At 50.0% G+C, this 26392-nt stretch overlaps 9 protein-coding genes across 9 annotated transcripts; 4 read left to right on the forward strand and 5 right to left on the reverse strand.

Annotated features, from left to right (window-relative positions):
* Positions 1-50: 50 nt before the first annotated feature.
* On the reverse strand, positions 51-1868 carry VTN77DRAFT_778 (uncharacterized protein; the record flags this gene model as incomplete). Its single annotated transcript, XM_069424205.1, has 1 exon — positions 51-1868. One exon carries the CDS (start codon positions 1866-1868, stop codon positions 51-53), a length of 1818 nt encoding a protein of 605 aa, XP_069280259.1.
* A 2048-nt stretch (positions 1869-3916) lies between these two features.
* On the reverse strand, positions 3917-5036 carry VTN77DRAFT_779 (uncharacterized protein; the record flags this gene model as incomplete). The annotated part of the gene is made up of 3 exons (XM_069424215.1): positions 3917-3999; positions 4082-4733; positions 4983-5036. The coding sequence occupies 3 exons, from the start codon at positions 5034-5036 to the stop codon at positions 3917-3919; spliced, it is 789 nt and encodes a 262-aa protein (XP_069280260.1).
* A 779-nt stretch (positions 5037-5815) lies between these two features.
* On the reverse strand, positions 5816-6160 carry VTN77DRAFT_780 (uncharacterized protein; the record flags this gene model as incomplete). The annotated part of the gene is made up of 2 exons (XM_069424227.1): positions 5816-6046; positions 6146-6160. The coding sequence occupies 2 exons, from the start codon at positions 6158-6160 to the stop codon at positions 5816-5818; spliced, it is 246 nt and encodes an 81-aa protein (XP_069280261.1).
* Positions 6161-7760: 1600 nt separating this feature from the next.
* VTN77DRAFT_781 (uncharacterized protein) lies at positions 7761-8965 on the forward strand (the record flags this gene model as incomplete). The annotated part of the gene is made up of 3 exons (XM_069424238.1): positions 7761-7908; positions 7972-8609; positions 8669-8965. 3 exons carry the CDS (start codon positions 7761-7763, stop codon positions 8963-8965), a joined length of 1083 nt encoding a protein of 360 aa, XP_069280262.1.
* A 531-nt stretch (positions 8966-9496) lies between these two features.
* On the forward strand, positions 9497-11466 carry VTN77DRAFT_782 (uncharacterized protein; the record flags this gene model as incomplete). Its single annotated transcript, XM_069424249.1, has 5 exons — positions 9497-9649; positions 9743-9885; positions 9960-10023; positions 10118-10517; positions 10580-11466. The coding sequence occupies 5 exons, from the start codon at positions 9497-9499 to the stop codon at positions 11464-11466; spliced, it is 1647 nt and encodes a 548-aa protein (XP_069280263.1).
* A 3518-nt stretch (positions 11467-14984) lies between these two features.
* Positions 14985-16479, forward strand: VTN77DRAFT_783 (uncharacterized protein; the record flags this gene model as incomplete). Its single annotated transcript, XM_069424260.1, has 2 exons — positions 14985-16098; positions 16169-16479. The coding sequence occupies 2 exons, from the start codon at positions 14985-14987 to the stop codon at positions 16477-16479; spliced, it is 1425 nt and encodes a 474-aa protein (XP_069280264.1).
* A 976-nt stretch (positions 16480-17455) lies between these two features.
* Positions 17456-19119, reverse strand: VTN77DRAFT_784 (uncharacterized protein; the record flags this gene model as incomplete). Its single annotated transcript, XM_069424271.1, has 10 exons — positions 17456-17663; positions 17733-17897; positions 17953-18010; positions 18080-18225; positions 18280-18389; positions 18450-18771; positions 18839-18863; positions 18920-18934; positions 18994-19022; positions 19091-19119. The coding sequence occupies 10 exons, from the start codon at positions 19117-19119 to the stop codon at positions 17456-17458; spliced, it is 1107 nt and encodes a 368-aa protein (XP_069280265.1).
* Positions 19120-19443: 324 nt separating this feature from the next.
* On the forward strand, positions 19444-20706 carry VTN77DRAFT_785 (uncharacterized protein; the record flags this gene model as incomplete). The annotated part of the gene is made up of 1 exon (XM_069424282.1): positions 19444-20706. One exon carries the CDS (start codon positions 19444-19446, stop codon positions 20704-20706), a length of 1263 nt encoding a protein of 420 aa, XP_069280266.1.
* A 217-nt stretch (positions 20707-20923) lies between these two features.
* On the reverse strand, positions 20924-25974 carry VTN77DRAFT_786 (uncharacterized protein; the record flags this gene model as incomplete). Its single annotated transcript, XM_069424293.1, has 6 exons — positions 20924-21231; positions 21288-21732; positions 21783-22210; positions 22261-23263; positions 23342-25705; positions 25762-25974. The coding sequence occupies 6 exons, from the start codon at positions 25972-25974 to the stop codon at positions 20924-20926; spliced, it is 4761 nt and encodes a 1586-aa protein (XP_069280267.1).
* Between the last annotated feature and the right edge of the window lie 418 nt (positions 25975-26392).

A 26392-nucleotide genomic window follows, 5' to 3' on the forward strand; every position in this document is an offset into this window, starting at 1 on the left:
AAGGGGGCATCATATGGTGAAAAGGTCATAAAGGGTCATAATTCTTCCGACTAGACGATATAGGCTTCATTTCCTGTCTCAAGCACTGGTTTCTCCTCAGATACAGGCGAAGTGGGTATCGAATGGAATTCATCCTTTTCCACAGAGTGTAAATCGTCATGAAAATGGGTGTGAGTGCCATTAGCGGCACCGTCAACCTTCGATGGGGTGATCTCCGTGAAACCGTTGGGAGTCAGGTCACTGCGCAATGATTCGCTGGACTTCCGGATCTCTGGGTGCGCAGAGGTGGTGGGAGATGGAGAGGCAGGTGGGATGGAGCTTTGAGTAGAGAAAGAGTCATGTTTACGCTCGGGATTTCGGGGTGGTAAAGCTGGGGGAGGGTTGCGTTTGATAGTCACCAGCCGTGGACGAGAAAAGGTGGGTGATGAATTCTGCGAAGAACCATCCTCGACCGGAACTGCCACTGTGCTGTTCGGACTGTCCGGATTGGTGATGGTCGTATTGCTCGCTTCATGGATTTCAAAATCCCCTTGCTCGTACTCATCATCTCCATCATCGTGGCCCAAGGGCCCCTCTGACGTGTCAGGAATATCCCATGGATTACGGTCGGGACGGTCAGGAACGTCTCGGACACTCCGAGACGAGATGTCAGCAGCGCTGGCATGAATCGGCAGGTCCTCCGTCTGGGTGCCCTTATCCACACTGGTGCAGCTCTTGGAACTTTGCACGCTAGCTCGCCAGCTATTCCGCGTGGAATCGCTTTGCCTGGCAAAAGCGCTATAGATGGGACTCGAAGGGCTGGGACGAAATTCAAAGACCTCACGATTTGGCCGAGCATGTGTTCCTGCCTCTCGAATGAAGAGGCCTTGTTCCTCCAATGCTTTGACACCGTAGGGATCAGGGTCATCCGCAGCAGGAATGCCAAACGTGCCTTGTTCCTCTTCGTTGGCGATCGTCGCATCGCCAGGAGTCTCCCCTGGAGGCGGCAGCAGGGCCTCATCGACATCTCTGTCTCCCTGGGCAGCCTTGATGGTCTGCATGAGGGTTCGAATCGACGGAGGAGGGTTCTTGGCCTTGCCGGCTAGAATGTCATGCGCTGATAATTTCTCTCCGTAAAACCGCTCGTTCTCATCGCATCGTTCGATGATAATTGTGCCGTCCACCTGCACACCGGCATAGATCCCACGGCTTTTCAGATACGTCCAGATTGGCGCCTGTCGCTTGTGGACTTCGGAGTCGAGTATTCCACCCATACCGACGGGGCCAGCGGCAGCGCTGAGCTCTCCGCCAAGTGTACAACGGAGCTTCTTGAAGCCCTCCAAGGCCTCGTAGGTGTTGATTACGACGACGCAGTCATAGATATCGACACCAACCAAGAACCCCACCCCCGCAGTATGTAGGAGGATGCCCGAGGGCGGGCTCCATTCACCAGTTTCAGGAATGCGCGCGACCAAGATACCACTGCCGCCCGCTCCGCTGACCCAGAGACCTGTTCGCATGGTCGTGAAGATGGCGAGCCCCTTAGCCTGTCTGATAACTTCAGCGGGGATCTTCTTGAGGACTCTTTGCTTGCCCACGGGACGGTCAATTTTCTTCTTGCCGTCGGGAACGTCATTGTCTTTTGCAGCTGCCACCTCAGCATCGATCTGGTCGTAGAAGCCATCCTTGCAGAAGCTGCGGAGGATCCGTGCTGCTTTGTCGCTTTCCTTATCCAAGGTCATCGGCCAGAAGGCCTCCGCCCCGACACGATTCGACAGGCGGTTGACGGGCGCTCCCAGCTTATCGAGGGCTTGCCATGCTTTGTCGAACCCTTTCTTCCCAATTCCCAGTCCCTTTTTGGAGTAATCCTTCCAAGAATTCCGAGACATGATGACTGAGTAAACCCCAATCAACAGTGAATGACGCAGCGCACGGGTAGTCGTCCCAAACTTTGGATGTTCCCGTAGGAGAAAACAGCTGCTTGTCGGGAGAGAGATAAGAGAGAAAAACAAAATTCAAAGATTCGGCCTGTGACGGAAGCAGCGACCACGCATACGTCGGGTGTCCCGAACCGGCTTCCTGGGAATGTGATCTGAAGAATGCGGATCCTGCATTAGTTCACGATCGGCAGACCGAGTCGTCTGAATTAAGGAACAGCTTACCCGTAGAGGATAGAGTCATAGACAAAGCTCTATCTCTGGTCCTCGGACAGTGCAACCCAGTTCAGGTCAGCAGACGACCAGATGGAAGTATGCACAGAACATGGAAGGGGGCAGACGATGGGTGGAAGTGTGATAACCCCTGGAGGAATTGAATTGGGTAGAGCTGTGGTTCAGCGCATCTTATCGGGAGAAGAGTCCCGGGTTCAGCCATCTGGGGCTGGGTTCTTATTAGGTGAGCCCTGGAGGGCACGACAATAAATTAAGAATTCTGCACGGCCTGGCCGGAAGGGCCAAGAGGCAGCGAAGGTGCTGTCCGCGTGGCGCCGTGGGCTGACAAAGTGACAAGTTCTGGCCTTGTCGAGTCAGTTGCATCCTGGACGGCGACGATGTCATCGTCCGCTGCTGCTGCGGAGAGGCTGACGTAGGAGGGGCCTCGATAGGGCCTACCACTGCCTATCAGTCGATGGCTCCGATGGGCCTGAAGCCGACGATCCGATCGACGATGGCTGCCAGTCAACAAATCCACGGCTCACTTAATGACGAAGCATTTTGATTATCCACAAGATCCGTCCAGGCGGGCCTTCTAGCCAGACACTGGATCCACCATAAGATCCTGAGTACCTAATCTAATCTAATACCCTGTTTCACACGCAAAATTCTCGATTATATCAACTGACTGGTAGCAGAGTTGCTTTCAGGGGACTCCTTGTTTTCGCGTTACGTCCATCGACGGGGTATTTCTTTCTCATTCCTAACCATGCCACTAGCTGTGGACTAAAAGTTGAAGTTGTGACACCTCATTCTGTACTACGTATAGAGTTCGGCGACCTCAACAATCCGGAAGAACGTACGAGGAGCAGAATTAGCACCGATCTCCTCTCATACTATACTGCACGGTCAGGACCTGTTCACGAAGTCATTTATAATCCTGTACGGAGTATATATAAGGTTGAAAGCTCTTTGCAGTCTGCACCTACTCTGCTCTCGTCTGGGGCCTCTGTGGACAGTGGCACTATAAGAAATCAGAACTGTCTCTCAACAATGCATTGACTAGAAGGCTTAAGGGGTTAAAAAATGATAATAGGAAAAAAAGAAAAAGGACAAAGAAAAAGAGCGCTGATCGAAGCGGGAGGACACTGCATACCCGAGGGAGCTTGTGACTAGCAAAGCTTAGCCTAGCTTAGTTGAAGAGGTCTGGGAGACTGTAGTTTGCTGCGCCTCATCTTCAGGGCTTATTAACTCTTAAATTTATTCTGACAGGTAATAAATAAATAACTATTACCACTGAACCAACAAATCGGAGACCCAGATCTCAAAGTCAGGGATCTCTAATAGGAATGTCGGGACTTAACTGGGTCGATCCCGCTCTTACCAACCCTGAAGAAGCCTGAAGGACCGAGATGCTATTTCAGTCCATTACCTTAGGCACCCAGGTGCGGGCTCTATTCCATCTTCCTATCACAAATAATAATAATGAGAAAGTCCAGCGTACACTAGGGGGAAGTTTTCGAGTTAATTAACCAAGTGGTCCGCAATCAACCGGATGTCTTCCCTTCTTCCCCGGAATGAGCTCAGAACAGATAGACGGAGGTTGAACATTCGTCGGCATTCATAAACGGCACCGTTGTTTAGAACGTCTAGAGTCCATTTTACGGCTCGAACATATAAAACATGTGTTTTCGTACATACTGTTCCCATGAAAGGGGGAAAAAAAAAGATCGCAGGTTTTTCTTTTCTTTTCACCCTCTCGGGTGCTGTAGAGAGATCAGGCCGAATCATAGAGCGCCAAGCTCCTTCAGCTTCGCGATCATACCGTCGACATCCTCGACCTTGCCTCCACCTTGTCGTGGTGGCGGTTCTGTTCAAAAACGGCGTTAGTGATTCTATGCGCTCGATATTAAGAACGGGAAACGATGGCCCCAACGAGTAGTATAGCATACCAGTAACCTTCAACGTCTTCAGCCGTCTCTTGTCCTCCACACCAAAGGCCGCCAGCGTCTTCTTGTCCAGCGGCTTCTTCTTCGCCTTCATGATATTGGGCAGACTGGCATAGCGCGGCTCGTTGAGTCGCAGATCCGTCGTGATGACCATGGGCAGCTTCGCCCTGAGCGTCTCGACACCGCCATCCACCTCGCGGGTCACCTCCACCGTACCGCTCTCGTCCTTGACCTCGACTTTGCTCGCCTGCGTCGCCTGCGACCAGCCCAGCAGGCCCGCGAGCATCTGGCCCGTCTGACCTTGGTCGCCGTCGATGGCCTGTTTCCCTAGCAAGACCAGGTTGATGTTCTCCTTCTGAACGACAGCCTTGAGCAGCTTCGCGATCGTCAATGGCTCGGGCCCACTACCGTCGCTAGACTCGGGGACCTCCACATGCAGCGCCCGGTCGGCGCCCATGGCCATGGCGGTACGGAGGGTGTCAGCACATTTGGGACCGCCAGCAGACAGCGCCAGGATGTTGTCCACTTTGAGCGGTCCCTTGCGCTCCCGGAGGCGGACGGCCTCTTCGACAGAGAGCTCGTCGAATGGGTTCAGGGAATGCTTGACGCCGGCAGTCTCGACGCCTGTCTGGGTTTTGTTGATCCGGGGTTTTATCTGTAGAATACATCAACGCAGGGGGATGTGTCAGTTCTCGGTCCCAGTCACATGTCGAGAGCATACAGAAACGCGACTCGGAAGAGGTAAAGGAGCAAGGATCGTAGCAGAGAATGACAATAGCAAAACTGTATAGTAATCCTCATGCCAGTATTTTCAGCTCCGTCAAGTCTGAACGTAGCCAACAGGTCAAGTCGAGGGGAAATGCAAGACATGCGCCGCGAGGATCTCCGGATGAATCAGACTTACCGCATAGTCAATCACCCTCTTGACGGGCACCAGAATCCGCAAGCTGCTAGCCATTGCTATAATGTAGGGTCCCAAAAACACACAAATACCCACATACAATGAGGGAGTGTTGTATGAAGGACCCGGTGAAGGAGTGATTTTTGCAACAGTTCGTATGTCCTGTCCTGTACCCAGGCCGGTCCTCGGCGGTGATCTCGGCGGGGTGAGCTTCTATGCCTCGCCGGAGTACCATAGCCGAGGCGCCGAGTATATCCGCCCGCGGGATGAAGCTCTACCAATGTATGACCGCAGAGGAAAAATCGTGATAAAACACAGCTCTAGCGACTCTGAGATCCGTCGGCTGTATTTCTATACTTGAATCAAGATCTTGTCTTGTTAGATGCGTTGAGACTCGAGAGTGGGGGTATCATCACTACATGTACTGTACACGATGTTATACCGATAGTCTGTAATACATGCCAAAGACAAGATGCTTCATTATAGATTCGGCGAAATTTTGTTGGGACAAAGAAAATGAAGAGCTTCATCCACCACTTCCCAGCTACCGCGCTCTCCAAAGGGTGATCCGGTGGAAGACACCCCGTATCCGGTTGAACTTGCATGGGAACTGCTTGCTGCGGCGGCCGCTGCAGCGGAGGTCGTCGTCGTTAATGCTAATAGTGATGATGATTCTGCGCAAGTCATCCCCGTAGTTCCCGCCTTTGAAGACGCGACCACTGAGGTTGGAGTCGTCGACACAGCGGTGGGAGCAGTCAAAGTGTCGGTCACCTCACCAGATATAGAAAGCCGGAAGTAGAAGCACTGGCATCATTTCCTTCGTCTTATCCTTCACACTAAAGCACCGTGTTCCAACCCTGCTGAAAATTCCGGTTCCATCGATCTCCGACACCGACCAGATAGTAGTAGCTGAATTGCTTGGAGGAGCCTCCCGAGATGTTGTATTCATGCGCGTTAGTGTAGAATCGAATCATGCAGCTGTCAGGGCAAGAGAAATTCGGGCTGTTGGTGCAGCCTATGTCGCTGTCATAATCTTCGACTTGTTCCAGATAGCAGTAGCTGTTATTCTGATCAAGCAAGTCAGCAGATATGTATCGCAGGACATTTATTTTCCTGTAATTCCTCTAGAAGAGGCAGCCACCACAGAGAAGAGCATCAACACTCACTCGTCCTTTGCACATGCCTCAGCCAAATTGTACTGGAATATCTCACAAACCACCGACACTAGATCAATGGGAACTGCCTTATACTCACCTTCAGGCTTCTTCTGCGACTCTGTGGCCAGATCCCCAGGCGCGGAACACGCTGCTTTCACATTTTGCACGTAGGTTGCTAGCCCTGGGTCCTGGCCACTGGTGCGAATGGTCTGGGGTTAATGTCGCTTTTCAGGCCTTTTAGCCTCGACATTCAGGAACCACCTGCACCATTCTGGAATGCGCTAGTGCGGCTGTGCACGACAAAGACTGATCAGCTCGACTGGTCAAGAATATTTCATTGCAACAGATTCTGGAGTCACGGCAAGGATCGTCGAGAATAAGATGGACATGTTCTCGAGCCTCGAAACATCAACGTGAGATTCGGTGATCGATCCATTGGGACATGCCGTCTCCGGAAGTTACCAGGGTGCGATTATCATATCCGGAAACCAGGACAAGCACTGGTTGATGGAGAGACAACGATATCCGGATTTGGATATGCAGCCTGCCCCTCTGCTTCGTTTGTTGGGTATGATAACCTATCGGATAGTTATATTCAGGTGTAAATAGATCTAATAAATCAACCAGACCAGTTTCTCGTAGCGAAAGAGCTGCCCGGGCTCGCTCCTCCGCTCCGTTCGTAAATGATATCGGAACTCGGTGATGGATATACCTGCATCGGAATTGTTCTGATCCGCATTCTCAGTATTATTCGTGTAGATGAGAGAACAGAGCGGCCATTTCAATTTGAAAGACTCATAGAAAGCAATTTCCTGATGACATATCCGGATATAGGCTACTGATGTAACCTCATGATAAACTTCAATAGCATCCAGGTTGGGATGTGTGAGCATCCATGGATCCTTTCATGAGCAGCCTCAGGCAAATATTTCCACTCCCCTTGAACTTGGCGACTTGGCTCCTCTTGCGACCCATAATTAGCAACGGTGAAGCTGGGTGAGAGCGGGGAAGATATCCAACTGGTCCAAGCGTCACCAATCTTGACTAATACGTCACCCCGCCATCCAGCATCACGGGGAAACACTGCAACCATCACCGTCAGACCAGACAACATGCGTACCCCAACACCATTTAAAAGAGCCTCCTATAGACTATCCTGCATATAGGTAAATTAATTTAGCCATAATCCATCTTGTCACTTAGATTTTCATCAGTTTGATACCCCCTGAGATAGAACCTTCTAGAAGCTTCGATAGATGTCACGGTCACAGATACCCCTCTGGCCTCTCACGTCACCACCACCGGACACGGCAGTCCTCCCTAATCCTCCCGCATTCAAGTACAGCACACACTGCACTGGATGACCATCGCAACACTTTTCTTCTCTTAGCGTCCTTTGTTTTGTTCTTTACTGTTCGTCTTTTGCACAGCCAATCACAGACAAGGAATCTTCTACGTCATTCGAGTAGGTGACGCCCGTCACAGCCTCACCTGTCAGTGACGCTCTTAAGCTGGCGCTTGTCGACAATCCTGACTTTTGTGATTGGATTCCATACTTCAACTCCAATTCATCCGCTGGTATACACTCCTCCTTTCAACCTCATACTCGATTTAATCCAGCAACATGGTTGCGGAAACGAAGCTGTACGACGCGTTGGGCATCAAGCCTGATGCCTCCCAGGATGACATCAAGAAGGCCTACAAGAAGGCCGCTTTGAGATGGCATCCTGACAAGAACAAGGATAACCCCAAAGCTGCAGAGAAGTTCAAAGGTAGGTTTATGTCTTTCGCATTCGATTTCATTGAAAGGCAAGTGCAGTGCTAACGGCATGTAGAGGTTTCTCAGGCTTACGAAGTCCTTTCTGATCCCGAAAAACGCAAGATCTATGATCAATTCGGTCTTGAATATCTCCTTCGCGGTGGCCCTCCACCCTCAGCTGGTGCTGGCGGCCCATCCTTCGAGGGTGGCATGCCTGGCGGATTCGCATTTGGAGGTATGCCTGGTGGAGGCACTCGCACATTCCATTTCACCACTGGACCGGGCGGAGGTGGCTTCCGCTTCAGCAACGCGGATGATATCTTCAGAAACTTCGCCAAATCGGCCGGTGGAATGGGATTAGACGATGATGACATCTTCACAATGTTGGGAGGTGGACTCGGCGGCGGCGGTGCAAGAACCTTCAGGACGTCAACTGGAGGACCCGGCTTCGAGCAGCGCCGTGCTCCAACGCCAGAACCTACCGTCGTGGAAAAAGAATTGCCTCTGACGCTCGAAGAGATCTTCCATGGAACGACGAAGAAAGTGGTGACCAAGAGCAAGACATTCGATGCGAGCGGCAAGCGCACCGTACAGGATGTGACGCTCGAAGCCAACATCAAGCCTGGTTTGAGGGCTGGTTCCAAGATCAAGTACAAGGGCGTGGGAGATCAAGAAGAGGGTGGTAGACAGGATGTACACTTGATCGTTACAGAGGTAAGTTCAGATCCAAGTTGTAAGGTCTCAGAAAGAATATCAAGCTAACTGTTCAACAGAAAGAGCATCCGACATTTAAGCGCAGTGGCGACCATCTCATCACGACAGTGGAACTCAGTCTCAAAGAAGCCCTCACTGGCTGGGAACGCATTGTCAAGACCATCGACGGCAAATCCATCCGTGTATCCAAGCCAGGACCTACCCAGCCGGGCCATGAGGAGCGCTATCCGGGCTTGGGTATGGTCATCTCGAAGAAACCCTCTGAACGAGGAGACCTAATAGTGAAGGTCAACGTGAAGTTCCCATCGAGCTTGACTGCTTCGCAGAAAGAATTGTTGAACGAGATCTTGCCATGAACATAGTAACAGTAACCAGTAACGTCCTTGATGATATATGTCTGTTTGCATGATTGGCGTTCCGGATGGGGGAATTACTTTGGGCATTTTATTTTGAGCATTCGGTTCTGTTATTTTTTCTTTTTCTTGCAGGTTATTTTCGTCTCACCGTAATGTATTTAGACACTTGAATTTTCATGTGTTTGAACGGTGAATCAATGCAAAAGTCAATCCTCTTTCTAGTAATAATAGTAGTAGTGGTAGTAGAACTCAATTTTAGTGAGGCAGCACTTTTTATATTACTGAGTACCTATATCACAGTCATACATCTATCTGAAAAACATGTTGTATATTTCTCAAGGGCGATGTGGAGAGAAGAACTGAGTATGTACTGTAACTGTAACTGTGTGTATGATTGTAGAGATCCACGAATAGTGTAAGCCAAGCCTATTCCGGCGATCGCCAGAATTCCCCGGACTCCGTCCAGCTTTAGATTAGAGCTTCGAAAACAGTCGTCTCTCTCGAGCTCACAACCTGACACAATTGAACAACATGAAAAGACGAATTACATTCGTGCACGGAGCAGAATCACCATTCGATCCAGATAAGCAGGCCAAACTCAGCAATGATGTCTTGTCGATAAGAGAGTTGGATGCTGCGAAGGAAGAGCGGCTCACGTTCGGATTCGACGAGCTCCCTGGCGAGGTGTGTACATAGCAACCTTGAATGGCGTTGCAATCCGGAGGAAGAGGAATTGAAATGTTTTTCTTGTTCACTTGCTGATTAGTTAGGCAATAGCTTTGGCAAGTCCTCAAGAATTGTCATGAACTCCACATCAGATGGGCGACCGAGCGGCCGTACGATGCTGTCGTGCCGTTCTCCAGTCGAGTCTCTCCCGGTCTGCACGTCTTCTATACTCCGGTAGCAGCGAATCGAACGACGTACGTGTGAAAGAAATCTTCCTGCTTGTTTTCCCCCTAGAACGACTAGCGCTTACAATAGTTGTCATTGGCAGAGAGCGTCTGTGTCCGTTGCTTAAGAAGATCTTCGCCGAAGATCTGAAATGCTTGTTACCGGAGGTAATAATCATGTTGCAAGCGAATAATGATTGCTTGCTCCATTTCTCTTCAAGAACATTTCTCGAGCTAACTCGAGCTTTCTTTCCTCCTTCAGATCTCATTTACAGCTCCCCCGATTCTCTCGCAACGATTCGCCTCAACGTCAGCTCTTCAGTTTCACAGCCTTCTCCCCTCCCTGGCCGATCTGGTCACCTATATTCAGCATGTGATCTGTGGCGCCGATAACACGGATTGCCAGAGTAACGCCTCGTCTCTCCTCTCCGCAGATTCAGTCGACATCGACTACGACAGTATCTCCCACTCGCTTACCGTCTCCGCGTTATGGTCCAAGCCGCCTGAGGGCCAGGATGGATGGACAGAAGAGATCAGAAAGAACAACAAGAGGAAGTCTGATAAGATCGAGGTGGGACTGCTGGCGGCCCAGAAAGCTACGGATCTGGAGGAGCTTTCTATGGGTGGTTTTTTGGTCGTGATAGGGGAGGACAAGAAGCTCAGTAAGTGCTGACTGGTCTTTTTTTTAATGAGATTTTCCTCAAAACTGACTATTCTTTCGAAGAACCTACTCTATTCTCTTTCCCGTCTCGACACCATCCCCTTCCAGAGGATGTCTCTTATACAGTATCATTCGAGTCCCCCACGGGGTTACATCCTACTCTGAAAATCTCAATACCCCGGCAGGCACTTCTCACCCGCCCGCCTGCTCCCCCAGATGCAACATGTGCTCTCCACACCTACCTTACGCTTCCTTCGACCATCTTCGCCGACAAATACCAGCTCTCGACCACTGATCCGTTATTCTTGAACTCGCACCATCTTGTCGCTCTGCGGAGCGTTGCGGGGGAGACGGATCTCGAAGCCCCGGACTGGGTCGTCCCACGATGGGGCTCGAACCTGCTTCTCGAACTGGCAACTCCTGCGGGTAGAAAATCCCGTCCTGGAGATCGACACGGACACGCTGATGGAGACAGCTGGAACATCACCATCCCACTGCATCTGCGCTACCTCGAACCTTCGCAGTCCGGGTACCGCTCCACGTCCGTCCCCTGGCCGGTCGTCTTCTGGGCCTGCACGGCCGAAGACGGCACCAAGATGGGGATCAACCCGTTCGATCGGGTGAACTTGGGCTGGGAGGGTCTTTTTGGCCCTCGCACGATGTTCTTCCAGCTTCATCCGTCGTTATCATCGTCGCGATTTGTCGAAGATATTCAAGTCCCTGTGCTGAAAGAAGCACCTCTCGTAGCTGAAGAGGGGGCGAGTAGCAGAAGTCTTCAAACAGCACAACAGATCGAGCTGGGCACGGTACTCGTCATCGTTCTGGGCTTTGTCTGGGTTTTGTGGAGATTGGGTCTTGTCGTTCGATCGTCTGGGATTGGTGATGGTGATCGACGACGAGAACGAGAACGAGGACCTGCTCGGAGTGGCGATGGGAAGAAAGATAAATAGAGATTACCACACGCACACATACGCGCCGCGCGCAGGGAGAAGAGAGAGACAGATGATCGTCATGAAAGAATTAATTGGGATGAATGGATGGCTTCTTACGTATGGCTCGTGCATGTACAGAATATACCTTACACCACTGTTGGCGTTGCAGTCAAGGATCAAGGTCATTTCGAATCTCGATGCCTTTACATAAACTAACTGTATCTTGTTTACGTGATAGATAAACGAAGGACGCTACTCATTTCTTTCTTCTCCACGCCCCTCGAACATGCGAGAGATAGTGATGAAAAAAAAAAGTTCCAAGTCAGTGACAACCACTATGTCATCCACCAAACTCGGTAAAGAAGAGAGGAAAAGGTTCCAAAAATTATTGACAGAGACAGACTGCGTGCAGACCCTGTTCTGTCGTGGTTGGCCAACCACCTGTTCGAGGCCCAGCCGGTACCGAGTACCTTGAACAGAGAGAGTCCAAAAAAAAAATTGAGACGAGAAGCTGTTCAAGTCCGAAGACGAGAAACAGAGCCAAGATGATCGGATAGCGCTGTGCTATGCCAGAGCAAACTTGAAGTGGTGGGAAAAAGTTTCCAAAGATAAGATTTTGACAGACAAGTCTGCCATAGTCGGGCTTCTTTCTGTACTGTTCGACCGGACCTAGCTACCGAAGTAACTAGCCGGATCAAGCAGGATAGAGAGCACGACCTGTCTGAGGCCCAGCCGGTACCGTGTACCTCAGACGGGGGGAGGGGGTAATGAGGCCCAGCCGATACCGTGTACCTCGAGGGAAAGTAGAGGGGAGAAGAAAAACAAGACGTGCTTGAGGCCCAGCCGGTACCGTGTACCTCAACAGGATGGGTGAGGCGAGGGGGTGATCGAAGGGGAAACAAAAATGAGAAGACAGGACGCTGAAGCAAACAGGAAGAATGAGAGAGAAACAAAACAGAAGACAAGAAGGAAAGCGTTCGAACGCGGGTCCAAAGAATGTGCGGCGTATGTGCCAGACACCGGAGACCGGTGGGACAGTACACTGGGCTCAGCTTGTAAAAACAAGAAGAGCGCTTGGAAGGAAGAAAAGAAAGAAGAAGGAAAGAAGAGAGAGGGAGGCAGGGTGAGGACAGGGTATTTATACCCTTGAGATGAGAGATGGAGCTAGTGTAAGCGAGTCTCTCTTAGATTTCCCTTTTGGGCGAGTCCTAGGGTGCTGCCTGGCGAGGAGTGAATGCAATTGGCCTCTGTTTGATATTCGCTGGCGCGTTGTTGTGGGCAGAAGTGGCTCAGGGCGGTGGTGACTCGACGTGTTGTTGTCGTGTCGGGGTGGTGATATCAGGAACGAGCGTGTTGAATGCGGAGGGAGTCCCTGGATCCTCGAGAAGAGTCTTACGATGGAGATTATTCGGCAGCTGCTAGACGGATACGATTGGTATTGCTGGATCTAGAGAATATTATAGGCTATCTACATCCAGATTCGAGTGTCCTAGAGAGTATTTCGAGTTGATATCTAGTGAAAACGGTTGCAGTAGTACTGGAAGTTTTTCTCCACTGAGAGAATCTGGCTCGATTAGAGGCCTACAGCTCAGGAAGTTTGCTGTCAAGGTCGATATGCCAAAGATTGCTATTTGATATTGTCTGATGACGGTCATCAGTTAATCTGAATCAATTTCCTGGTAGGAGAGCTATTCAGTGTAGGAAAAGTCTCTTTATGGAGTGCTTTTTGTGAGCATATTTACAGGATCATGGTACATCATATAGGATAAGTTATAGGATTCATTACGAAACTTTTGCTGCTAGATTTCCTCTAGGATAAGGACAACAGTCGTCAGATTCTGGCTTCAGTACGAGCCAAGAAAATAGAACTGGAATGCTTCCAAAGAAATCCTTCAGAATAATTTCTTCGGACAGAAAGACTGCGTTTATAATGATTACTGGCACCGTTGCCTTTTTCTGTATCCTACATACAATAGGAGCCTTCCCCGAAGGACGTAGATGCCAGAGAACCTGATATCTGACGCTCTGATTCTACCTTTGCTGATACTTCCCAAAGGGGATCTTACCAGGAACATGGAGACTTTCACTGAGATAGTCGTGTTCGAATCCTTTCAGATCCAGAAGCTGAATATCTCTTTAGCACGCAGCGATAGGAAACGATCTCGGGATTCGAGGACTCGATTTAGACATCCATCAATCGTCATTACTGAACTTGCAAATAAGAAAACGAGAGATGAAAGAGCAAGATATGAAAGAGCGAAAAAAAAAAGATAAGGAAGGCCTTTTCGATGAATGTTTTCTTTCTCTCAATTTAACAGATATCTGGATCCGAATCTCCAGACACTACAGGTACTGATATGGAAAAGTCGCGATCAGTACGATGAGATATTAGCTTCATGCCGAGAAGACACCTTATTTTATCCTATTTTATTTCTCCAACTGGTTCCTCACGTGGGAATGCTGTACGAACACTTCGAGAAGCTTACGATCCGTGGATGCTGAGAGCAGGAAACCCGCTTCTCGTCACGTCATCTCGTTGTTGACTTGATGATGATTTCAATTCTCGCCGCCAGGAACAGTATCATCCAATAGAGGAGAGCAGACGAAGAGGACCGCAAAGGACACTATCAGAAATGATGCCCAACCAGGTATGACTCGATGAGGCTCTTTTTTGGTAGCGATGAATAAGGTGGCGGGAACGAGAGGCTAATTATAGACTACCGAAAACTATCGACTACCTACGGAGTACCAAAAATAAAAATCAGTAACGAGGATCACGTTGACAAGGAAAACTGCCTTCAGCTCAGGATTTTAAATTTGGAGTCAAAGATATCTACTTACCAGGTCCAGAAGAATACTGAGCTCTACACAGTAACCTATCGGAGGCGACTGGCTGAGAGCAACTCGATGCCAATGAGTGCGATCGGATTTGACTAGCGACTAGTGAGATCGGACGGTTCCTGATATTAGTCACAGCCAGTTAGTTAACTAACAAAAATTCGAAGGATTTGATAAGCGGGGCAACCAAAGGCCGTGATTGGTCCAGCAGCCCCGAGTGACGCAGGGCGGTGAGGGAGTTAACTCCGCTGCCGGAGCGCAGAAAAACCCTTCGCCTGCTTGCCCACTTCCTCTTCTTCTCTCATCCGCTCTCTGTCCACCAACTCATTGCCCTCCAGCTGCACCAACCACGCCCATTTCAACCCTCTGTTCATCGTCTACTTTTTCAATTGAGCCCCGTCTGGTACTAGCAGCCGCGCTTATGCGTGTTATCGTTTCTATCTTCACTTCCCAGGTAAGCCCGAACTCCACTTGGGCCTCATGCCCACACGCACACACAGAAAAGTGCAAAATGGCTGACTTCTCGCTTCTTGCAGGACTACATCTCGGGTATGGCTGACAAAAGAACCGTTCCTCTGCTGTATTGTTATTTTCTGGACTAACATTCCTGGGTAGATCACCTCTGGAAAGCCTCCATTAACTGAGTCGTCCTCGACCACAAGCGGAACTGACACACTCTCTCACCGAACATCATCATCATGTTTGCTCGCCTGTTGAGGACGACTCCCGTCAGGGCCACCCCTGTGGCTGCTGTCAAGGCTAACCTACCAAAGGCCCGCTTCTTGGCCACTGTCGACCGGAAAGTGTCTTCTGCTTCCAGCGCGAAGAAGTTCGAACCGGCGACTTTCACGATCCGAGATGGTCCCGTCTTCCATGGCAAGTCCTTCGGGGCCAAGGCCAACGTCTCTGGTGAAGCCGTTTTCACCACTTCCCTGGTTGGATACCCCGAGTCTCTGACCGACCCATCCTACCGCGGCCAGATTCTGGTCTTCACCCAGCCGCTGATTGGCAACTACGGCGTTCCGTCGGCGGAGAGGGATGCTAACGGACTGCTCAAATACTTTGAGTCTCCCAACCTCCAAGCTGCCGGTGTCGTCGTTGCCGATGTTGCAGAGCAGTACAGCCACTGGACGGCGGTCGAGAGTCTGGGAGAGTGGTGCGCACGCGAGGGCGTTCCCGCGATCTCAGGCGTCGACACCCGTGCCATTGTGACCTACCTGCGCGAGCAGGGTTCCTCCCTGGCTCGCATCACCGTGGGTGAGGAGTACGATGCGGACGAAGACGAGGCTTACATCGACCCGGAGCAGATCAACCTGGTCCGCCAGGTCAGCACCAAGGCTCCCTTCCATGTCAGCGCCGGCAACCCTCAATGCCACGTCGCCCTCATCGACTGCGGTGTAAAGGAGAACATCCTCCGCAGTCTGGTCAGCCGTGGCGCCAGCATCACTGTCTTCCCGTTCGACTACCCCATCCACAAGGTTGCCCACCACTTTGATGGAGTCTTCATCTCCAACGGCCCCGGCGACCCTACTCACTGCCAGGAGACCGTCTACCATCTGCGAAAGCTGATGGAGACCTCCCAGGTGCCAATCATGGGTATCTGTTTGGGACACCAGCTGCTTGCTCTGGCGGCGGGAGCCCGCACCATCAAGCTGAAGTATGGAAACCGGGCGCACAACATTCCGGCCCTAGACCTCACCACGGGCCGTTGCCACATCACGAGTCAGAACCACGGCTACGCGGTTGATGCGTCGACCCTGCCAAGCGATTGGAAGCCATACTTCATAAACTTGAATGACTCCAGCAATGAAGGTAAGTTAGAAATTTTCCCCTTTTACTCGGCGTCCATCGTGGGTGGACCGTGTACTAAAGGTGTCTTCAGGCATGATCCACAAGTCTCGACCGATCTTTAGCACGCAGTTCCACCCGGAGGCTAAGGGAGGTCCCTTGGACTCGTCTTACCTGTTCGATATTTACATCGAAAGCGTGATCAAGTACAAGAACAACCAGGCCATCTTCCACCCGATGAGGGACAGCCGCCCCAGCCCGCTGCTGGTTGACCTCCTCCCGAAGGAGCGGGTTGGAGTGTCTCCTACGACCGGAATGCAGAATGTCAGTGCCAGTGCCGGTGCCGGTGCCGCCGCCCCTGCTTCAACTGCGACTGCGACCGCAACTGCATCTGCATCTGCGTAATTGGGCTCGAATCCTTAAGTCTGCATTCTGTCGGAGTCACGGTTGGTCTTTTATTGTGGAGTTCCTCTATGCTTTAATTGCTTGGGTCATTGGTTATAATGTTACTTTAAAAACGTTAGTTCGGATATTCTAATTCAGTCCCCAAATCAGGAAGATCAATCTGTTCATCGAATCGGTTTTTTTTTTTGCCCATGAAGTATCTGTACCTGGGTATTCATAACCGGGTATGGTAGTGATAAATCAATCTTAACATAAGAAAGTCATCAATCAATAGTCATCAATAATGACAATAGATAAATCGGCGCAACGCAACACTATATATATATAACGCTGGTGAGGTAAATCCCTATTTTTGTATGCTGGAAATAATAATAAATGTGCTGCTCCAACCATCCGAGACGTGCATTATTGATTGGTGTACCCGCTTCAGAAGAATAATAATTCCTACTGACTGTCAGAAAGAAATATCTCGATCTCTACATGAATTGGTCTTTTTTTTTAAAAAAAAAAAAGGTTTTGTGATATCCTTCCCCATCACGCTGATTGAAATTTCAATTATCAATATCAATCAATATTATATTCTGACAGACATCGCGCTTACAGACTAGACCACTCAGTCATACGTTGCGAGAAACTGAAGACCTACTGTATGTATGTACAGTACGTGTTTGACGAGATCCATCTCCAGATCAATTCTGGCCGTCCATAAGTTACGTACGCATGAATTTCATTCATCTAATCATTCATTCATCCATTCTTTCTTTTTTCATCACACAGATTCAATGCCGTCTGTGAATAATAAGTACATACACTGTCGAATAAATATCCAGCTGGAGTTTTGTTTGGTGATGTCTTTCTTCACTTTCCTTCTTTCATTTCCTTTTTGCACTGTCACGGAAGGGAGGAACGGGAGGAACGAAATTGATGTGATCGACAGCGAGAAAAAAAATGCCCCGAGAAAAAGGATACCTTATTATTATTTCGCAACAATGGAAACAACGTCCTCATCTGCCACGACATGACCAAGTCCAACCCGCTGCGGGATATGTCTCGCACTGGCGCCCCATACCAAGGCGTATTTGAACGTCTCCTTCAAGGACCGGTGGATATGATCGCAGATGTCCTCGATCGTCGAGCCACTTCGGACGATGAGCGCCTCATTAAAATCGGGATCCTCGCCCTTTCTGTATTCGCAATGTCAATCAGTAGGGTTCAAAGGCAAGAGACATGTATGTATGTAGTAGGGGTCAAACCGTTTCGTGTATATCCGAATCAAGCGCAGCTCTTTCCAAATTCTATCCACCACATCCTGGACGCCCAGGTCTAGTTCGCAGCTCATCACGGCCGTGTTTGGCTCACGCGCCAGCTTGTCGAGGAAGTCCAGACTGATACTGTCTATCTTGTTGTACACGTAAAGGCTGCAAATAGTCTTAGCGAACTACAGTCATCTCATCTCGACTGGGCGGTACTGACCATCTGATATATTTCCTGTGGTCTTTCATAATCACGTCGATGAGATCATCAACCGTTGCTGGTAAGAAACCGTATTAGCAGATCTGCACCGTAGACCAGATAATATCTATCGATCTCTTTCTCTTACCATTCTCATCTCGCACTAGAACTTCACAGTTGAGGAGCTTGTAGTCTCGCAGAATGTTAAAGACCATCTTTTCGTCCAGATTCTTAGGCGGCGTCTGGAAGGTAATTTTCATTCCTCCAGCCTTCTTCACCTTCAAATAAATATTGCTGTATGCCGTCAGTTACTGATCTGGTGAATCTGTCGGAAGATATAAAACTTACGGAGGCTCTCGGTTCAATCGAATTCCCACAGCTTCTAATTCTGCCTCGAGGAGAGCGCGCTGCTCAGCACGCTTGGTGGCATCAAGCACCATCAAGATCAAATCGCTCGTCTATTTATCACAGTCAGAATGATATACTTCCGACTGCATTAATACAAATAAGATCCTTACCTTGGCAGCTGAGATAACCTGTCTCCCTCGCCCCTTGCCCTCAGCAGCCCCCTCGATAATACCGGGGAGATCGAGGATCTGGATCTCTGCACCGCCATACTCCAGGACGCCGGGGATGGCCGTCAGCGTGGTGAAAGCGTACGAGGCAACCTCGCTCTTTGTCTTTGTGATCTTAGACAAAAACGTCGACTTTCCTACTGAGGGAAAGCCGACCAGAGCGACACGCGCATCACCGCTCTTGGAGACATCAAAGCCTGTACCGCCGCCTGAGCCTGCGCCAGGCGCGGGCTCAAGAAGCTGTGCTCTTAACCTGGCAAGTTTTCTATGAAATGAAAGTGTTTAGTACAGGAGTTTTGGATAAGGACTTCCACATCATGCTTGTCTCTCACCCTTTGAGAAGACCCAAATGATACTCTACATAGAGTAAGCAAAGCTGCTGGATCCTAATATTGGAACATGGTCTTTCCCACCTGTCGCCTTATTCTCTGTCCTGAAATGTTAGCAGCTGCGGGGTTGATGGAAGTGAAAAACTGGAAATACTTACTCTGCGTCCTCCGCATCTCCTCCTCAATCCTGAAGAAAGTAAAAACGACGAGTCAGAAAGAGCTGACATTGTTCCCTAACATAGAAACCTCACTCACTCTTTGATCTTTTCCGTGATGTTCACCATTTTGACGGTTCTGACAAGACCCCCCACTCGACACTACTTCTTTCAACAACTATCCTCAGGGAAAGTGAATAAGTACTGAAAAAAGGTCTATAAAAGATCTCCCAGAATAGACTGCTGATTACAGAAAGAAAAGACACTTGCTAGGGTATATTTGCCGTTTTTGTTTGATGGAGGTCGTATCAAAGTGATAGACAAAACCGTGCCAAGCGGCAAAGTTGTATTACGTAAGCGAGCCGGAGATAACTAAGTATCGATTTCTACCCAGCAAGGCAACGGACGTTCGACCACCTCTCATGTACACAATCCAATCCAACAGCAACAACCATGGCAGAGACAGCAACTGCTGAGCCGGCTCAGATGCCTTCATCTACGAATCCTCCCGAGGCAGTGACTGAGCATGTTGAAGAATCTACCAATGAGACCGCTCTCACCCATCCTTCTGCAGACAACAACGCCCTCACCTCGACCGAACCCGATGCTTCCTTGAAGAAAACGAAGAAGATCATCCGGCGGAAACGGCGGCCAGCACGAGTGCAGGTCGACCCCGCGACCATCAAGTCCGAACCGCCTCCGCAGACGGGCACGGTGTTCAACATCTGGTACAACAAGTGGGCGGGTGGCGACCGCGAAGACAAGTATCTGTCCAAGCACCACGCGCCGTCGCGGTGTAATATCGCGAGGGATAGCGGATATACGCGTGCCGACAAGATCCCAGGCTCATATTTCTGTCTCTTCTTTGCCCGAGGGCTCTGTCCCAAGGGCCACGAATGCGAATACCTGCACCGCTTGCCGACGATACACGACATCTTCAACCCCAATGTCGACTGTTTCGGGCGCGACAAGTTCAGCGACTACCGTGACGACATGGGCGGTGTGGGCTCGTTCATGCGACAGAATCGGACGTTATATGTCGGTCGGATCCACGTCACCGATGACATCGAAGAAGTCGTCGCCCGTCACTTCGCCGAATGGGGCCAGATAGAACGCATCCGGGTGCTGACGTCGCGCGGTGTTGCCTTCGTGACCTATACCAACGAGGCGAATTCGCAGTTTGCCAAAGAGGCCATGGCGCATCAGAGCCTGGATCATAATGAGATCCTCAACGTCCGCTGGGCGACGGTGGATCCGAATCCGCTGGCCCAGAAACGCGAGGCTCAGCGACTCGAAGAGCAAGCGGCAGAGGCAGTGCGGAGAGCGCTGCCGGCAGAATTCGTGGCAGAGATCGAAGGCCGGGACCCAGAGGCCAGGAAAAGAAAGAAGATAGAGGGCAGTTTTGGATTGGAAGGTTACGAACCGACCGATGAGGTGTGGTATGCAAGGACGAAAGAAATCGAAGACGCAGCGAAGGCTGCGAAACAACAGGAACTGGAAGCCCCAGAACAGCGACTTCTTATCGAGGACTCTCAGACACAAGCTTCTGTACCTCCGGCACAGCCAGAGCAGAAGGTTGACCAAGGTGGAATATTGTCTAGCTCAACCATAGCAGCGTTGCAAGGATTTACCAAGGCGAACGTGACGACACAACCTGCTGCGCAGAACTCGGGCGGTCCCTTGGTGGCCTACGGCAGTGATGATGAAAGCGATTGATTTGATATGGTCTTTTGATATGGTTATTTTCGTTCAATGTTTATTTACTAATATGTACAGTAGCATAGATACCTGAAAGGAAATTATAACCATGCCCTCTTTTTTTTTTAAACTGTATAACTGCATTGTCCACGAACTAGCACCGAAAATGTACAGCTGGCTGAGACGGGTCTCAGCCAAAAGGGGTATTATTGTATCAACATTCGTAACTTCATTCCTAATGTGCACGACCGAGGTCGTAGTAGATGCAGGATCCCGTGCGATAATTGTAAATAAAGGCGTTCGAGTAGGCTTCTTTCCCATCTTTGGGTTCGCGGTATTCATTCGCGAGGTCTTGGAGCAGCTCATGCACCTGGCTGAGGTATTTCCGCTCAGTCAGGGGTGCATTTTGGATGACCGTACGCCAGCTGTCAGGGTCGCTTAACCGCGTGTCTCGGATGGCATCAAGAACATCATCTCTCGTGTCAATGGCAGCAATGGGGCCGTTGACAGCTTTGTCCACGAGTTCCCGGGCGCGGAGAAGAGCTGACAATGTTAGACCTCAGTTCAGAATTTTTGGAATGAGAAATGAATGCACTTACCTGATTCGATGATGTTTCTTCTATTGGTCTTCTTATTCCTGTGCTGCGACACTAAGATCCTGACATCGTTGGTGCGATCATTCATCGAGCCACTGCCATCTGGCTGGCTGGGGTATCTGAGCAACTTTGGGTGCTCCGTTCCACCCTCGCGCTGATTACGTGCACGAATCTCAGAACGGAGCCAACCCACCAACTCAGAACACCTCACGTCGAACTCCTCTTTCCGAGTGAGACTCTTGATCTTCAGTCCGCGCTCCTTGCTATCCTGTTTGACAATGACAACCCAATTATGATTGTCATCTTTGTAGTGGGTGACAAGTTCTTCGAATGATGACGCATCAACAGCCAGTTCAGCGCTGATCTCATTTGCCCACAGCTCTTGGACGATCCTTATGCCCACGGTACGAAGGACGGTGGGATCGAAACTGGCGACAAGGACATCGCACTGTCAAAGTTAGCTATCGAAAGAATGCGAAAGGAAGAAAGCCATCTTACCCTTCGAGTCCGCCAATATCCCCCCACATCACCTTCCGTGTGCTTGAGGAAAGTCTTCGAGCTTTTGATATACTCATACATCGAGGAACTCAGTCTGTCCCAGCTCAGGTTGAAGCCTACGGCATGTGCCTGAGAACGGCTTGCTAAGACCTTCGGGCTGAATTCCTGAATCAGTCGGTCATATCTCCCTCCGGCAGCGAACACATCCCGTCGTTTGCTGTCAAAGACGCACTGAAAGAGGACACTGCCTCTGAAGAATTTGTCATTAAGACTGCCAAGAGGGTTCACGTAAACCTTGCGTTTTACTTCAAAGCCTTGGATGTAGGATACCAAGGCATTTAAGCGAGCAAAGATGGGTGCCAGCCTTTCCGCGAACTCTGTGCCTTCCATTATCGTTTGTAACCTTTGAAGAGCCTTTTCAGGAGTATCTGTAGGATTCTTAGTCAATTTGTTCTTGGGACGACGTGAGAAGACCTACCTCTGAAGTCAAATCTTGCAAGATCATCCAAAGACGTTGATGCTACACCGATGGTTGGGGACCGAAGCTCGCTTCTGATTTTCTGCATGGTCCATTTCCCAACATTCAGCCTACTTAGAATCTCCTTCACGACAGGAATCTGTGCAGGAGTAATCCGACAGAACTCCATAATAGTCTCGAGGAGGTCTGAGTGGTTTATGTGAAAGCACATTGGAACCGATTTAAGAACCGGGAACTCTTCGATGATCTCGTCGAGAACTTTGATGACCTCAGCCTCTTTCAAGGCAAGATCTAACGTGTTGTAAGATACGATGTCAAAGTCGACTTCCTTGTGAGACCTTGGTTCTCCGCCAAGAGGGGATTCTCTGTAGACCCTTCCAAATGAAAAGGTCTTTTCCAACGAAGGATGCTGTTTGGGAATTGCACGAGCGTTTGGTAAAGTGAGATCGAAAGGCAGCTGGACCAAATTACCGAATGAATCCAGCAATCGCACAACCCCACTGCTGTAGTGGCCTGACCGCGGAAACAGAGACTGTCTTGTTGTTTCCACGGCGCCATGTCTGCGAAATATTGAAATCAATTTCTCCTTCACGAATCCCTGGACCAGCATCTCATTCGCTGCTGGCGTCCCCCGTGAATCCATGTCCCACGCAATGTCCTCGAATTTTCTTGGAGATTGCGAGAAGATTGCTGACAATATTTTTTTGTAGTCCGGTGAGTCCGGATCCTTGAGTAAACCGACGATCGCCCGTCGAAATGTCTCCTCTTCAACCTGCAGGGGGATTTTACCGCTTTGAAGAAGTTCGGCCGCGGAAGGCCGTTCGCTTGGTCGATGTCTCAAAAGGGATTCAATGATCTCACCCTGAACGGCTTTCTCCGCTTGTTGAAAAGTTGAGGGGAGTGTGTGGACTTCCTGGCGTATCGCCTGCAAAGTTCGATCGCGCTCCATACTCGTTCTAAGCGGATGACACATCTCAAAGAAGATCACCCCCAACGAATACATCTATCAAAGATGGTATTATTCAGTATTATTCAAAATGAAGGGGGAAAAAGACAAGAGATCGTGGTTAGCTTGACTCACATCAACTTTCTCATTGTAATGTCCAGTGGATGTCGACTTAATTTCCGGGGCGACGTAATAAGTTGTGCCAACACTGCGCGTGAAATTTTCGGCAACTTCAGCTGATGCAGAAGACCGCACAGCTGTTGAGAACTGTCCGCTGGTGGCTAGACCGAAATCGCCGATGCGTGGATTATTCGCTACATCGATAAATATGTTATCAGGTTTTAAATCCCTGTGAATGATACCATGGCTATGAATGTGGCTCAGGCCGTCCAAGATTTGACGGAACAAGCGCCAGGAGCGGTCAATGTCATCATAGAGACCATCGTTGATCAGGTCGCGGAGAGTATGCTTTTCGCAATATTCCATCTGAATATAGAGCGTAGTCGTGACAGATCGACTCTGCGATCCGGACCGCGTACGACTGAGTTCATAATCCGGAGTGTTCGAAGCCGTCACCTGCTGCGGCTCACTAACGTCTTGATCTGAAGAGGCTCCTCCGTTCTCTTCATCAGTATCGTAACCAAACTCGACTTTGGGATAACCGCTGGAGCTAATGAAATCCAGACCAGCGGTGTTGTGTGTATACGTATCACCCCCCTCCGAATCAGCATCAGTCACGGCTTCTTCATCTATAGTGTCAAAATCCTCCTCAAGCCATGCTGTATAGTAGCGCACTACATATGGGTGATTCAGTCTCGACAGCAGCATGATTTCAGAGAGAGTATCTTTCAATGCCCCAGCAGAATTTTGACTGATCTTCTTAATGGCATAAAAACGTCCATCTAGTTTATTCCGCGCTTTCACCACCTGGCCAAAGCCGCCTCTACCCAACCGACCAGCCTCGTCAAAGTCCTGACCGTAGCGAGAGAAAGCTGGCATTCCGACTTGAGAATCGAGCCTTGGACGTCTTGGAAGAGACATCGAGTGGGACGCTGCGGCATGCTCGATTAATGGAACGTCAACACGGAAAAATTCAGAAGGTTGAAGTTGAAAGGCAGTTGGGCGCTTCTGCGGATCTGGTCTGAAGATTTCCCTCAAGAGGTCCTGCAAGGGAGCCGACAGATCTAGACAACTCATCACTGCGTTTGCTGATGTGAATCGCTGCAGAACATCTTTGCCGAAACCCATTTGGAGAAACACGATACCAAGGTCCCAGATATCTGTCTTTGTGGTTGGTTGTGCATCGTTCTGAGTAAGCTCCGGTGGAAGCCAAAATGGTGATTTGGAGGTTGTCAGGGACCTCTTCCGGCCAAGAGGACCAGGAAGAGCTTCTTCAATACTACCCTCAAGTTTAACCGTTGTGTTTCCCGTTGCATGGCGGAAGAGCAAGATACGACCACAATGGATATTCCCATGGACAACGCCGCTGCGGTGATAGAAGTCAAGAGCCTCCAAGAGCTGGATCATCCAAGAGCGTATTGTTTCGACGGCGACGCTGCCCACAATATCTAGAAGTTCAGACAGAGAACCTTTGTTTGCATATTCAAAAAGCAGGTAAATCTGCCAAGTGTTGTCGGAAGAGTCGTATGCATCCAGAGGGCGGTGGATATTGAAACCGATAAAATCAACTAAGTTGGGGTGGCGTAGCTTTTTTAGTGCTTCAAGCTTGTCTTCGCTCGTCCGGATCTGCTGTCGGAAAGCAGGGGTTTCTGAGCCCTTCTCGTCAAGGGAAATCTCCTTCAGCACGAGAAGAGGAGCACGAGTTCGGTTCTCAGAAACGATGGGTTTGACCGTAAATGTCTCCTTATCATGAGTGCTATGAAGAAGAGTTTTCCCGAAAACAGCACGAAAGGTCAGGGGTCGCTCTTCGCTGTCATTCATGACCAAAGGCGGATCGAACAAAATGGCGCCGGGGCTGTCCTCTGTCGGCTCAGACATGGCATTGGCATCTAAAGCCGCTGAGCGGCTCTTCCGCCGTGAATTCCGAGCCTTTGTGCGTTCTCGTTCTTTGATCTTATCTTCGAGAAGCTGTTGTAACGCCCGTTCCTCTTCGGCTGTCGCTGCCTCTTGCTTCCGGAGCTCTTCCAGCCTCTGTTGTTCAGCTTGTTGAATTGCCGCAGCTTCCTGTTCAATGCGTTCTTCCTCCAAGCTTGGAATATCCTTATCCTCAGCTTGAGCCAATGCGACGTCTTCGAGGATATCCTGAATGTTCACAGCGATCTCATATATCATCTCAGAGCCAAGTAAGGTTTTCGGTTTGTTCTTGATGACATCCTCAATCCTGGACTTAGCGCCACGACGAAGGTCATCGAGGCCCTCCACCGCAAGATTCGGAACAGTCTTTGGGTAGGTGGCCGGCAGCTCGACCAGCAGCACAACGCGGACATCGGCGTCCGAAGAAGCTCTGAGATGAAGCTTAAAGGCGACCTCTGCGGATTGCTGAAAAGCATAATGAGAAACTCTGTCTACTAAACTACTTGCGCTGGGGGACTTACGTGCCAAGCAGCCCGCCTGGGCTCTACATCTTCGAAGTCTTCGCCGTAGATGCACCGGAGGGCCTCCGCTTCATTCTGATGAATCTCACGGTAATTCGTAATCGCTAGCGCAGGACCCTTTGGATAAGACTCCAAAAGGTACGGCTGCTTCTCCGCCGTTGGAGAGCCATTTTGAGCAGCATTATTCGGCTTCTTCTTCTGCTTGTGAGGCATAGCGGGGCTTGGGGCGTGGAGGAGAGATAGGCGTCTGGGGGAGACCGTTGGCCCTTGTCACGTTGAATGTGACAAAGATGCAGCCGAGGCTGCAGCCCTCTATTTCGCGAAAGTCGACATCCTTGCCAAGGGAAGAGAAGACAAAACAAGGCAGTGGTGGTTGCTGAGAGAACGATTCTAGGTACTGCTTCGTTTTTAAGACTCCGCAAAAATAGCGGTATCAAGGTATCAACTCTATCGATAGGCCAGTTGGCTGTCTGCCGTGCCTTGGCCGCGCTAAGTTCGGAAGGCGGTAACCCGTGCAGACCTACGACTGCAGCATAAACAACGCAGAGCCCTCCACGTCAACGCCATCAGGATCACGTCGCCTGCTGGTCAAACCAATAACATATTATCCTCTGCCATGTGTCTTTTATAA

This window comes from Rasamsonia byssochlamydoides, assembly GCF_041956645.1.
Source record: "Rasamsonia byssochlamydoides strain NRRL 3658 unplaced genomic scaffold VTN77scaffold_11, whole genome shotgun sequence".
Classification (NCBI taxonomy): domain Eukaryota; kingdom Fungi; phylum Ascomycota; class Eurotiomycetes; order Eurotiales; family Trichocomaceae; genus Rasamsonia; species Rasamsonia byssochlamydoides.